The sequence below is a fragment of the Mirounga angustirostris genome, unplaced genomic scaffold (assembly GCF_029215605.1).
Source record: "Mirounga angustirostris isolate CCGP_5_RB_7025 unplaced genomic scaffold, mMirAng1.0.hap1 SCAF_14, whole genome shotgun sequence".
NCBI classification, from domain to species: Eukaryota; Metazoa; Chordata; class Mammalia; order Carnivora; family Phocidae; genus Mirounga; species Mirounga angustirostris.
In genome coordinates this window covers 4,703,993-4,716,184 of record NW_026991722.1, presented here as the reverse complement: position 1 = coordinate 4,716,184, position 12,192 = coordinate 4,703,993, and the positions used below count along the sequence as shown (strand labels likewise).

Genomic DNA, 12,192 nt, shown 5'->3' with positions numbered 1-12,192 from the left:
AACAGTAAAAATGAGATAACATGCTACCTATGAAAAATATTTGAAACAAAGTATTAAAACCTTACAAGTAGAATTTCTTTAAAGAGAGGTTATCTGGGCTTATCAGGTTCTGCTGAACAGCTGAAACCCCACTTTTCTGGGGGAAAAAGAAGTTTCTGAAATCCATACCTTCTTTTTCTCCCCTCAATATTTTCTATTGTGTCTTACAGAGTTAAGTACTGAACATGTATTATTTAATCAGTATTTTAATGAAGAGCATATTGCAGAAACTCTGTAGGATATAGCCTGAATCTAACAGAACACGGAAACATAAGCTGAAAGAATTCACTCACAGTGGCAACATAAAAATGAAGCACTAGTGAGTGGAGGGTCCATATAGAGAACACTTCTTCCGAGGGCAGTGACAGAGACTTAAATAAAGAAGGGAGTCTGAAACCCTAAATAGAAAGAGATCAATGCCTTCCAACTTAACATACACATTTAAAGCAAATCTGATCAAAATCCAAATGAGATCTTTTAAAATCTGGCCGAATGATTATTAAATACATCTAAAAGAATAACTGGATTAAAATAATAGAGAAAACTTAGATAAAAATTCATCAGTAAGAAATTTTATATTGGGGGAGGGACACATAATTTCATAACAAAATACACAAGAGGGTGAAGGGCTGGCTCAGTCTGATGAGCATGCGACTCTTCATCTCGGGGTTGTGAGTTCGAGCCCCATATTGAGTGTAGAGATGACTTAAAATAAATAAGCAAGGAAAGCTGGCCATGGCCACATGCCTGGGAGAGGCAGCAGCATGGTGGTTCCTGTGAAAATGCCCCCCACAACACACACAGCCCACCCAGCGGCCGCCACACCCACCCACTTCTACTGTAGTCAACAGCCTTTGTAAATAGTCAAACATTCAAAGACACATGAAGATGTAAAACAATCAGATGTCACTTTCACCTCTCAAATGATCCAATATTTTTCAAAATAACACGCATCACAATAGCACTACAATCATGAAAAACTTGAGACCAAAAGTCCCATTGAGAGAACGGGTCAATGCATCATGATAAAACCAAACAATCGGAGGCCATACAACTTTTCATGATAAAATTTGCTAAACGATTCAGTGACATTTTCCCATGTGGGAAAATGTCCACAACATAAGGGGAAAAGGCAGAGTAATGGCACTGTTCACGAAATGCGGTCCACAGATAGAAATAGAGCTGTATGTTTGAAAATGCGCCAAAATATAAACAGTAGTTGTCCTTGGTAAATTTTATTTGCTTCCTTATAAACTTCTATATATTCAGAATTTTTAAGTCCTATAATAAAAAGGCATTAGTTTTTAAATGCGTTTTTCTAACAACTCGAAAAGTCAAATGACAGAAGCAGCATACTTTAAAAATCCTTTGCCTTTGCTTCTTCTCTATCACTCCCTCCCAATCCTGATAAAAAGGCTACAACATGCTGTCCTGGGCAAAACCCTTTTCCTTCAGCTTCTGAAAATTGGTAATAATTAGCTTGATACAAAGATCAAAAATACACATTCCTTCATAGTTTGCATTGCTGATCATGCCTTTTTTCAAGCTCTATTTACACATCAAAAACGCAGCTGCAGTATTTCCTGCCTGCTCCTTCCAGAGGCCGGACCACACTCCCATGGAAGTGCTCACAGACAGTTGTGCGGAGCTGAGTCAACACAGCAGCCCTGGAACTGTCTACTCTCAGGGAGGCCTGCTGGCAAGGCTGGCCCGTGGCTGTCTGGGCACTTGGATTCCAGAAGGATTCCCACCTCGTCTTTCCTAACCTATATGAGTGGCTCACCGCATCATCCTCGAAAAAGCTGATGTCAACCACATGATTTATGCTGAGCGTCCTTCCCTCGGGGAGTCTGGAATGTTGTAGTGCCAGGCAGAGGGTGCCTACAGGACCAGTCCCCAGTAAAAACCCCAGGTACTGAGTCTTTAAATGAGCTTCTCAGGCACACAACCTTTCACACGTGTTTTCACAGCTCATTCCTGGAGAAAATAAGTGCCTCCCAGGTGACTCCCTGGCAGAGGGCTTTCCTCTGCACATCCCCCCACACACCTTCTCCCCTTTGCCAAGTTTGATCTGTACCCTTTCACCTAATAAACCTTAGCCATGAATACTACTATATCCTAAGTCCTGTGAGTACTCCCGTGAATCACTGAACCCAGGTTGGTCCTGAGGACCCAATGCCAATAGTCCACCCACGTTTCCCAAAGAACAGAAGACAGAATGCAGACAGAGAAATACACGAGGCACTTCTACAAGCTTAACTCGCAGGTTCATTCACAAACCACTCTTTCATTATTTCCTTCACTGTTTATCCTTCCTACCCCTTTGCCTCTCATAAATCTACTTCAGGTGACAAAATATTTCTTCTCCTAAACTGCCTTTTAGCTTGATTTTAGGGACAATACACAAAGAAGCAGGTAGCAAGTATGGACAGGTACAGGGATCATAAATTTTTCTTTGAAGAGAGATAATATGGATCCTTTAGGAAAACTCTGAATCCAGCCATGACTTGTCAAAGTGGCAGAACACACAAAAATACAAAGAGAAAACTTCCCAGGTTCCTTGGCGGAGGAATATGACAAAGTTCCAAGGGGAAGGAGTCAAGCCTTGAGGGAGAGAAGAAAGGACACATCCTTTTATGGGAGGTAGTGCTGAGAGGTAGAAATTCCTACCCCTCAATACAGTGTCTGACTAAGGGAAGAAGCTTGAGCAATATCTTATAAAATGAGGCCCTAGGCTACTCCTGAGCACTCTGGAATAGAGCCCATTCTGATCTGAATGGTGAAGGCAGGTGAAGAATATAGCAGGGCTGGGCAGTCACCAGCCTGGGAACTCAGCCCACCAGACCAGTGTTGGGATCCTAAGCCAAGAGGCATTAGCTATGGCTTTCAGTGGATGAGGACAGCCCTGCCGAACGCAGGGCCTTGCTGGTGGGCTATGGAGGTACTGCTCATCCTGGGTATCTCCCACTGAGCCAGCTCAGGCCTGGTCTCTTCTGCATGTCAGGAATCTCACTCCAGGCACCAAGAACTAACCAGGGTCTTCTGCTTTGTTTGCAGTAACATGTATGATAAAAAGGAAAAAAAAAAAAAAATCTAAAGGACCTTGCAGCAAAGTCCATGAGACGTTGAGAACAGAGACTAAGATGAGACTAAGAAAACAGAACAAAGGGATAGCTTGTTCAGAGAAAATACTGTGAAGGAGAACATCTCAACTGGCCAGAACTCACTCTGATATTTCACTGGGCTTGGGCCACCTGAATATAAACATGGCATGAATCCTCTGATTATGTGTACTCCCTGCAGAGTCAGTTCTCAAGAGTTTCCCAGCCAATCTTAGGCAAATGATTCTGTACAATGCATCCTGCACTACCACTCTAGAGAAATATATACACATCCTCTAGAAGATGACGGTATGCTCAGATATACAGGTATATCGTGGTACAACTCATTGAAACAGCTAGTAATTGTTGTGCTGTGCGCCCCGCATTTGTGGGAATAGCCTGATAAAAGACTCTGGAGCCACAAAAGATGTGTGCAGGGGCTCTGCTCCACCTCAGTGACACCACACACTCTTGGTCAGTGGGTTTAACAGGAGGTAAGGCCAGTCCCGCTAACTACCCATTTTCAAAATTTAATCAAGACCTGGATGGTGATCACACAGGTGTTTGCTTTATGATGATCTGTTTCGTGCATTTCTGTGTGTCAGTGCACAATACAAAGAAGTTCAGTTACAAAAAAGAGAAAAGCAAGGGAACAAGTTAACACACAGAACAGCGGTTAACACGACATACAGAACCAGCAAGGAGGGACACAGAGGTGACTTCAAAGACACTGGCAATGGTGGATTTCCCAGGCTGCGTGGTGGCTACGTGGGTTTTATTGTTTTTCCGCAGATGGTCCACACATCATATGTAGGAAAGAATGTATTATCTCACTATTAAAATTTTAAAACAAAACTTTTATCAGCCATTCCATATGCACATGAGTATGTCTAAGTGGATTGTAGCCTCAACTTTGCAAGTCGCATTATAAATTCCCACTGGGATTTTTTAATAAAACTGCAGTGAATTTGTGGACCAAATTGGTATGTCCTCAGAATTCTTATTTAAAGACCCTACACAATCACCAAATTCAGGCTCCATTTATAAGTTATGTCATATTTAAAGCTGTGCCCTTTCCATGCCCCATGACTCCTGCTAACTGGTCTGGACTCCTGCCCATTACCCTGTCTGAACACTGCACTGGTCACTTGTTCTGCCCTTCCTGAGGACCCCCCACGAATCCTTAGCCCCCCGCATGTGCCTGTCACCTGGCTCAGCAGGCTTCTCTGTACAACCTGAGGAGGGCAGGCCCCGTGTCTGACACGTCTCTGCCCTGTGCCCGGCACCATCCTTCCTTGCCCCTTTACTTCCTCCAATCCCTACAGATGGCCTTGTTAGAATCAGGCCAGGTTTCTCATGTCTCACTGACGACAAACAGTGGACAGACCCACCTCAATGCTGGGGGCATGATGATAAAACATTTTATCCTTGATAGGGAGAAAAAGTGTTCTTAAAATGCAGGGCTAAGTGTTGTCATCCCCAACCGCAATGACATAGCCAGAATTTACTAAATATACCACATGGTACCACAAGAGAGTTTCTCAAAAACTGTAGAGGACATTCCAGTTTGTACTTCTTTAAAATGTGCGAGGACGTGGATGGCAGCAGCGCCCTCTGCTGATTCCTGAGCGCAGAACCACATGCCCAGGAAAGGCGTCCCGCATGTGCAAGCTTCTCAAGGTGGAAATCTGTTTTCTAACTGTGAAAACAGATGAAAGGTGAGTTACCTCCATCTCAGCTTCCCATCCTCCTCCATCTCCCTCAGTTTCTGGATCTTGTATAATCATCTGGCCTCCCCAGCGGGCTACCAGCATTAACAGAGAAGTGGCTACGGACTGGAAGGACCCTTCCTGAGCGCCCTTAGGATGCCAACACTTTCAGAAGACAGACCAAGTCACACACACAGGAACGCATATTCTAGAAGCATGTCCCTGAAAGTACAAATATATAGAAGACAGTGCAGCCCAGTATTTAAGACCCACACTCTGGAGACTGGCCCACGCAGGTGCAGATGGTGCTCGGCCATGTGTGAGCTGCGTGTCGTTAGAGAACTGACCTACACTACCAGCTCCAGACACTTCACCAATAACAGTACCCAACTCACAGGCTTGCTATGAAGATTAGGTTGAATAATTAATATAAACATAAAACATTCAGCAAGAACCTATAATGAGTGCCCACAAGTTTTCCCTGTACTATCGTCTTCCTTATTAAGGGCACAGCTCAGGTATAAGGAATGCATACAAAGCTTAATCGAGGTTTTGCTGTATTTGTTTAGAACTAGGAAAGGGTGAGTCCTCTCCTCCGAAGTTCTACGTACTCCCCTAAGATCTGACCTAAGAGACCTAATCCCTGGAGGACACAGCACAGGCTCCTTAGATCCTGTTAGATAAGAAAGACTGGAAGTGAGAGGGCATTTGAGGATGTCCCAAGAGAGAGAACAAATTCTCCGCTAACATGACCCAGAGGGCACATGTGTTTGTACCCTGAGGATTGACCGCCGCACGTTAGTAGCCCCCTCAAGAGTATGTAACAGAAAGAGGAAGGAGATTTTATTCTCTATTTCAAATAACAGAACAAAGTTAAAAGGGTTCAAGTACTAAGAAAAAAGGCAGAATTTTCACACCTTCATAAAACTGGGAGGGCCATTCCCAGGGCAGGACCCTGAGCAGAGGCTGCAGAGCACATTCAAGCCCAGGAGGGCTCGTTTTCTAGATCACCTTTCAGTTCCTTCCTGATTCAGACACTCCAAGATTCTGGGCATAGCAGGAAGGGCACTGAAGAAAAACAAGAAACCCTGAAAATTAAACAACGCAGCCAACTCAAAAAGCTAGAAAGAGATCAAAATAAACCTAAAGAAAACAGATGACTTTCTAGGAAATCATATAAATACTAAAAACTGATTCAATGAAAAGTAGAAAACCTGCTTATAACCAGATCAGAAACAGATTTTTAAAAATGAAACTATAAATAATCTGTTAGTGTAAATGGAAAACACCAAATACCAACAGTAACTTATAAATAAGCATACATATGACATAAGAAGCTTCTATCAGAGGTTCCAAGATGTTTACCATTAGAAGATATACTGAGGAAATTCATTACATTAGTAGCATAAAGGAGACGGAATCATATGATCATCAATAGTTGCCCTAAGATGTATTTGACAACATTTAACAACCATCTCCAATATATTTTTTTAAAAATCCAACTACTTTAGGAATAGAAAGTTCCTTAACTAAACTGCCTTGTATGAACACATAATACAAACCTAGAACAAACATCCTTAGTAATAAAATTGTTTATTAACTTCGTATCCCTATTAAGTTAGAAATCCCCCCCCAACATAGAAGGGAATTTGATAGTCTCTTTCAAAATAATATGTGCATTTGCCCTTTGGCCTAGCAATCCTATTCCTAAGAAAGTATTCCAAAGACAAACTGGCAAAATATAAAAGGATGTATGAAAAAGGCCATATACTTACTATACCTCTACCTGTAATAGCAAAGACTGGAAATCACAGAAAGAAACCATTAAAAAACTGCCTACCTATAGCTGGTTTAAAAAGAGAGAATGAGAAAAATCTCTATGTCATTCTAAAGAATAATCTTCAGAATATATTACCAACTGGAAAAAAGCAAGAAACTTTTAAAAAGTAGTATAATACGCCTCTTTAGAAAAACTGGGAGAAATATAAATACACTGACATATAGCATTCTATATTCAGAAAAGAGCATTTAAAGAATAAGCCAAAGGCCAATATACAGGGTCACCTTTGAAGAAAGGGAGAGAGCAGGGATGAAGGACAAGGGTAGAAGTAAACCTCTCTGAACTTCCTTGTTTTATAGTTTCAACTATAAACCACGTAAATGTGGAATGTAAATTTTTTTAATATAAAAATAGAAGGAAAGCAATACTGAAAAATAAAAAAATCAACTGAAACAAATCACTCTGATTGTATGTCAAAGTGGTAGCATAACCACACAGAGAATTACTTTAGGTGATTTAACTCTCTGGCATGATGTATCTTAAGCCCATAAAGAGTCACAGGAAAATCTTAACTAAAAGAACATTATTCAATGGGTTCATTATTAGTAACAATATCAATATTGTTATTTTTAAATTATTATATATTTTGATGTTGTTTGGGACAAAGACTTTCAGCATGAGAAAGAGATACCAAGTATATAGTCAAAGAAGTTAATTAAAAACCTTAAAATCTTTCATTTAGATGAATGCATGATTTATTTCTTCCCATTATAAAATTTACAAACTTTCTTAGCACTGCCTACAGAAAACGCTAAAAGGAATGAAAACCAAAGAGCAACGTTCATCTCCAGGATCTAGATTATAGTTTCTAAATACCATAGTGTAGTGGAACTAAAAGGAAGCAGAGCTCCTAGGTAAAAGTTAATTCCAGATCTGCGCAAGAAACAGACAAGATGAGCTCGAGGTATCTGGTCATGTTGGAGTATAAGCAAGCTACCAAAGATGACTAGTCATGTCAAAAGACCACAGAAGAAGATGACAATTTGAGCATCACAATAACTATAAAAGGAATAATGACTGAAAATAGACTAAAATACATAAACTACATTTTTTATCTATGAGTTCATAATACTACTCCCCCCCCCCGCCAAAAAAAAACCTCTAAGTCATCTTTGAAGACTGTTAGAGCATTAATCACTATTCTGTAAACAAAGAGAAAGACTCAAGCATGTACCCTGCCCTTCCCGTACTAATCATATTTCAGTTAACTAAATAGTTGATGAGAGAAAACTCTTCTTTACAGAAGGATCCTAGATAATGGGCATAGAGGGAATGATTGAACTAGGGAAACATCATTTTTGCAATCTCTAATAAAATAATGGATATAAGTGCCCATCATTTGGTGAACATTCACAGAGAAATTTGTAATAGAAGAAGCAAGCCAAAAAACTCCTTAACCCACTGATCAATCTAACATAATTAATATTTATACAAATGTCTTAAAAGATACAACATACCAAATCTCACTCAAGAAGAAACAGATAACTTAAGTAGCCCTCTCTCTATAAAAGAAATTGAAGTTAAAAACCTCCCCACAAAGAAAGCTCCAGGCCTTGATGGCTCCCAGGTGAATTCCACCAACCATTTAAGGAGAACTACTACCAATTCCATGTAAAAGCCTACAAAAAATCCCAGAGGTAGGAAGGAATACTTTCCAACTTAATCTATGGCCTGAGACCAAAGCCACATAAAACATTACAACTGGAAGATACAATGAAAGGGAAGTAACAAAGATAAAATACTAAAGATCTTAACAAGAAATGGGCAAAAATAGTATGAAAAAAATTCTGAAACACCCTAAAAGACATGTAAGTATCTTTGAACAAAATGAAAAACAAACCACATTCTTGGGTAGGACAATTCAACAACAAAGACGTCAATTCACCTCAGGTCAATATATATATTTGACATAATTCTAATAAAAATGCCAACAAGCATAGAAAAACCTAGAAATCCTGAGTCAAAAAACAAAAACTCAAAGACTAATGGGGGGTGTATCAAAAGGGCACAGAAGCCAGCTTGAAGTAGATCCCAATGATCAAACTAAGGACAATTTTAGCTTCAAAAAGAATAATATCTGTAATTGTCTATAAATTATTGAATAAATAAAAAACCAAGAGTCCACAGTGACACTAAACAACAAAGACAAAAGAGAGAGAGTGCACTCAAAATAACTTCCACCACAGGAGGTGATGATAACATCCATTCCTTAATCTGAGCGTTAGTGGTCAAAAGAGAAAGGTCATTTACCCTTCCACTACAGGAGTTCACCAGTTGATGTGGGGAATTTCTTTAGAAAATCTCAACTAATAAATGTAGAAGTATTAGAAAATCACCACTAATAAGAAAATCACCAAAAATTAGAAAATCACCATTTTCTAAACACTAAAAGAAATTGATTTAGGCAAGGATTAGTAATGGATGTCAAATCTATTAAATGAAAGAATTCTGGGGAAGAGGATACTCAGAAATGAAGTATAAAATTTCCCCTATAAAATATTACCAAAAATGTTTAACTTGAGGGGCGCCTGGGTGGCTCAGGCAGTTAAGCATCTGCCTTCAGCGCAGGTCATGATCCCGGAGTCTTGGGATCCAGCCCCGCTTTGGGCTCCCTGCTCCGTGGGGAGTCTGCTTCTCCCTCTCCCTCTGCCACTCCCCCTGTTGTGCTCTCTCCCTCTCTCTATCTCTCTAGCAAAACAAATAAAATCTTTAAGGAAAAAAAAAAAGGAGGAAACAATGGAGACAAAGCAGAACAGGGGGCACTCTACATTCCTTCTTCCCTTTCACTCAACTGAGGCCTCCTCCCTCTCAGCCCACTCTAGTCTCTGTCTCAGCTTTGGCGAGCATGATAAACATGGATGCAATAGATACAGAAGGGTGGTTTCTCTTTATTCTTATCCTGGACACGTGCTACACTGGCCCTGTGGGCAAGTTTACTGAATTCCTTTGAGAAAGAAGGGAAGAAGTTTGAGGTAGGAGGAGGAGGCACAGCAGGGCAAAACAGTAAGGAGATTATCTATAGAAAAGATGAGCAGAGAATATTCCAGAAGGTAGAAAGATGGTAATGAAGGAGACGGAGCCCAAGGCTAACGAGACTAGATCCGGCCATGGGATTCCACAAGTCCTAGGATGAGGTATGGGTATGGGAAGACAGAGTGCCAACAGATGATCAGTGAAGAGACAATTCTTAACTCAGATATAAAAACTGGTCCCCTGTTATCTCCAACCTTCTAATTTCACACTGAAACAAAAACTCAGTTTCACCTTTCTTGGTAAAGAGACTGCGAAATGTACCACACATGTAGAAAATTCCACCGCTGTGCATATCAACATGGAGCTGGTAGCCATGCAGTCCGTACTCTGGGTTGTCATCCAAAAGAGGGGTATGAGGAGGTAGCTCGTAGGGGCTAAAAAGCAAAACAAAACATACACACAAGTTTGTCAACACCAGAGATAAAATGTTTAAACTGAAAATACTCTTTAAAAAAATTAACATCCATCCAAACACCAGCTCCTATCAATCCTCTACAGGGTTCCTGATAATCTTCCACACCGGGAACTCAAAAGAAACGCTTTGTATTCCTTTCACCAACTTCTATAAAGACAGGCAAAGGAATGAGTTCCCTAAGGATCCACAAGATGACCACAGATGAACACATTTCTGGGATCTGCCTAGGACAGGAGCTCTACAAAGACAACTCTGCTCCTCAGAAGTCTCAATAACCAGAGGATGGAGCTGCTCAGCAGGAAAATGCACCACACAACAGACCTACAGATCAGGAACCCAGGCAGAAGACCCAAAGCTATGAGGGACTAAGTTTTATTCAGTAAGAAAAACCTTACTTTGTAAGGTAACAAACTCAAAAACATTCAGGAGCTTTTCAGATAACTGTTAAAAAAATGAGTACTGAGAGCAGTCGTGAAATGAAAAGCATACTCCCCAACTGAAGACCTTCAAATTCATGGAAAGACACATACTGTGTTAACCAAGCAAAACACATCTGCAGCCCGACTCAGCCATGGGTCTGTGTGCCTTGCAAGATATGAAAACTCACATTAGTGCAAAGAATGGGAAGCATCTTGCAGTAATGACACTATCCTGCCCCCACAAATAATATTCTTCTAGGGACATAATCCTTAACCCAAAACAAATAAAGCAAATATGTACTCATGAATAATCCAATTATTTTAGCAACAGCTAAGTAATTATGCCTGTTGGCTTGTGTCTACTGATTAAAAACAGAATATCCTTGTAACTATTCTCGGGATATTAAGATGGTATCAACTTCTAATCCTTTACATTGACTCTACAAAAATTTAATACATCCACATATAAATACATACACAGTGGCTGAGCCTAACGTGCTCTTCTCCACAAGGTGATGGAAATGAAGATTTGCCGTAACAAAAGCCAGTTCTTCCTCCCTCTGAAAAGTTAATTAGAAAGAATACATTTTCAACTGAAATATTTTAATTTTTCACAAGGTCGTTGTGAAGATCGCAGCACATTCATCTTACAAATAAATGCAGTTTCTTACAACTGTAAGCTTACCACAATACTAATGCATTATTACTGCTAATACATTATTACTATCCAATAAGAATTACATGTCATATTGACAGCAGGACCACAATTCACCCAAATACACAGATCATGCAGTACCAAAAGGATTAACATCCTAGCACTTGTGAAATATCAAAATACTCTATTATACACGATTGTGAAAATATACATTGTTAGTTCCAGGTTCTTTCAAACTCTTTCCCAAAATAAGGACAATAGTGGTAAGACCTTCACATATACAAGATTAATTCCACAAATACTTAACATTAGAGGCATAGGTTCCTCTCTTGAGTACCTGCTTGACTTGGCAAAGCCAGGGGGAATGAACAGAGTCACCCACCAGGCTGAGTAGCAGAAAATGTGACTGTAGAGGAACAGACATCCATGTCTCCCCAAATTCACGGCTGACACTGACTGGTGGAGGTAATCCAGAATGTGCGATCTGAGGCACCGCTCTCCAGTAGCCAGCCAGAGGAATATTGGACCGACCAGGGTTCTCATAACTACGTGAGCCAACACAGACTGATGAATTCAAGTCAAGGAAATGCCCAGCAAGCCAGCTGCTGCCTGCGCCACAAGTCACCCTCACGCAGAGAGCTAGGGAGAGACAGAAAAACTGACTGCCTCAGCAGGTTGAGAAAGACAAAGTATGATGAGAGGATGATGCCGTAGATCTTGGTTCTGTCCAGCATTGTTTAGACTTGTGGACTGTTATTCTCAGCATCACATTTGTGAACTTCTATCTTAAAACCACCACAGACCAAGGCCACAGATCTCCACACGTGTGGGGTACAGAGAAACATCACAGTTACGCTCTTCACTGAAGTGACTGCCCAGAAACTAACCCCAGAGGAGGGAGCCAGCCAACAGCCTCACCCTGTGAAAAAAGAAACCTCATCTAGTGGGAAAGGAGAACTCTTTAGACACTGTCCCCTGGAG

At 40.6% G+C, this 12,192-nt stretch overlaps 1 protein-coding gene across 1 annotated transcript in view; it reads right to left on the bottom strand.

Moving 5' to 3' along the window:
• The window catches only part of FBXO15 (F-box protein 15), a 47,644-nt gene that overhangs the window by 16,709 nt on the left and 18,743 nt on the right, over nt 1-12,192 (bottom strand). Inside the window, exons 7-8 of the mRNA XM_045886558.3 lie at nt 11,034-11,116; nt 9,954-10,096 (exon numbers count right to left, since the gene is read on the bottom strand). Coding sequence (XP_045742514.2) covers nt 9,954-10,096; nt 11,034-11,116 — 226 coding nt within the window. The remainder of the gene's footprint in view (nt 1-9,953; nt 10,097-11,033; nt 11,117-12,192) is intronic.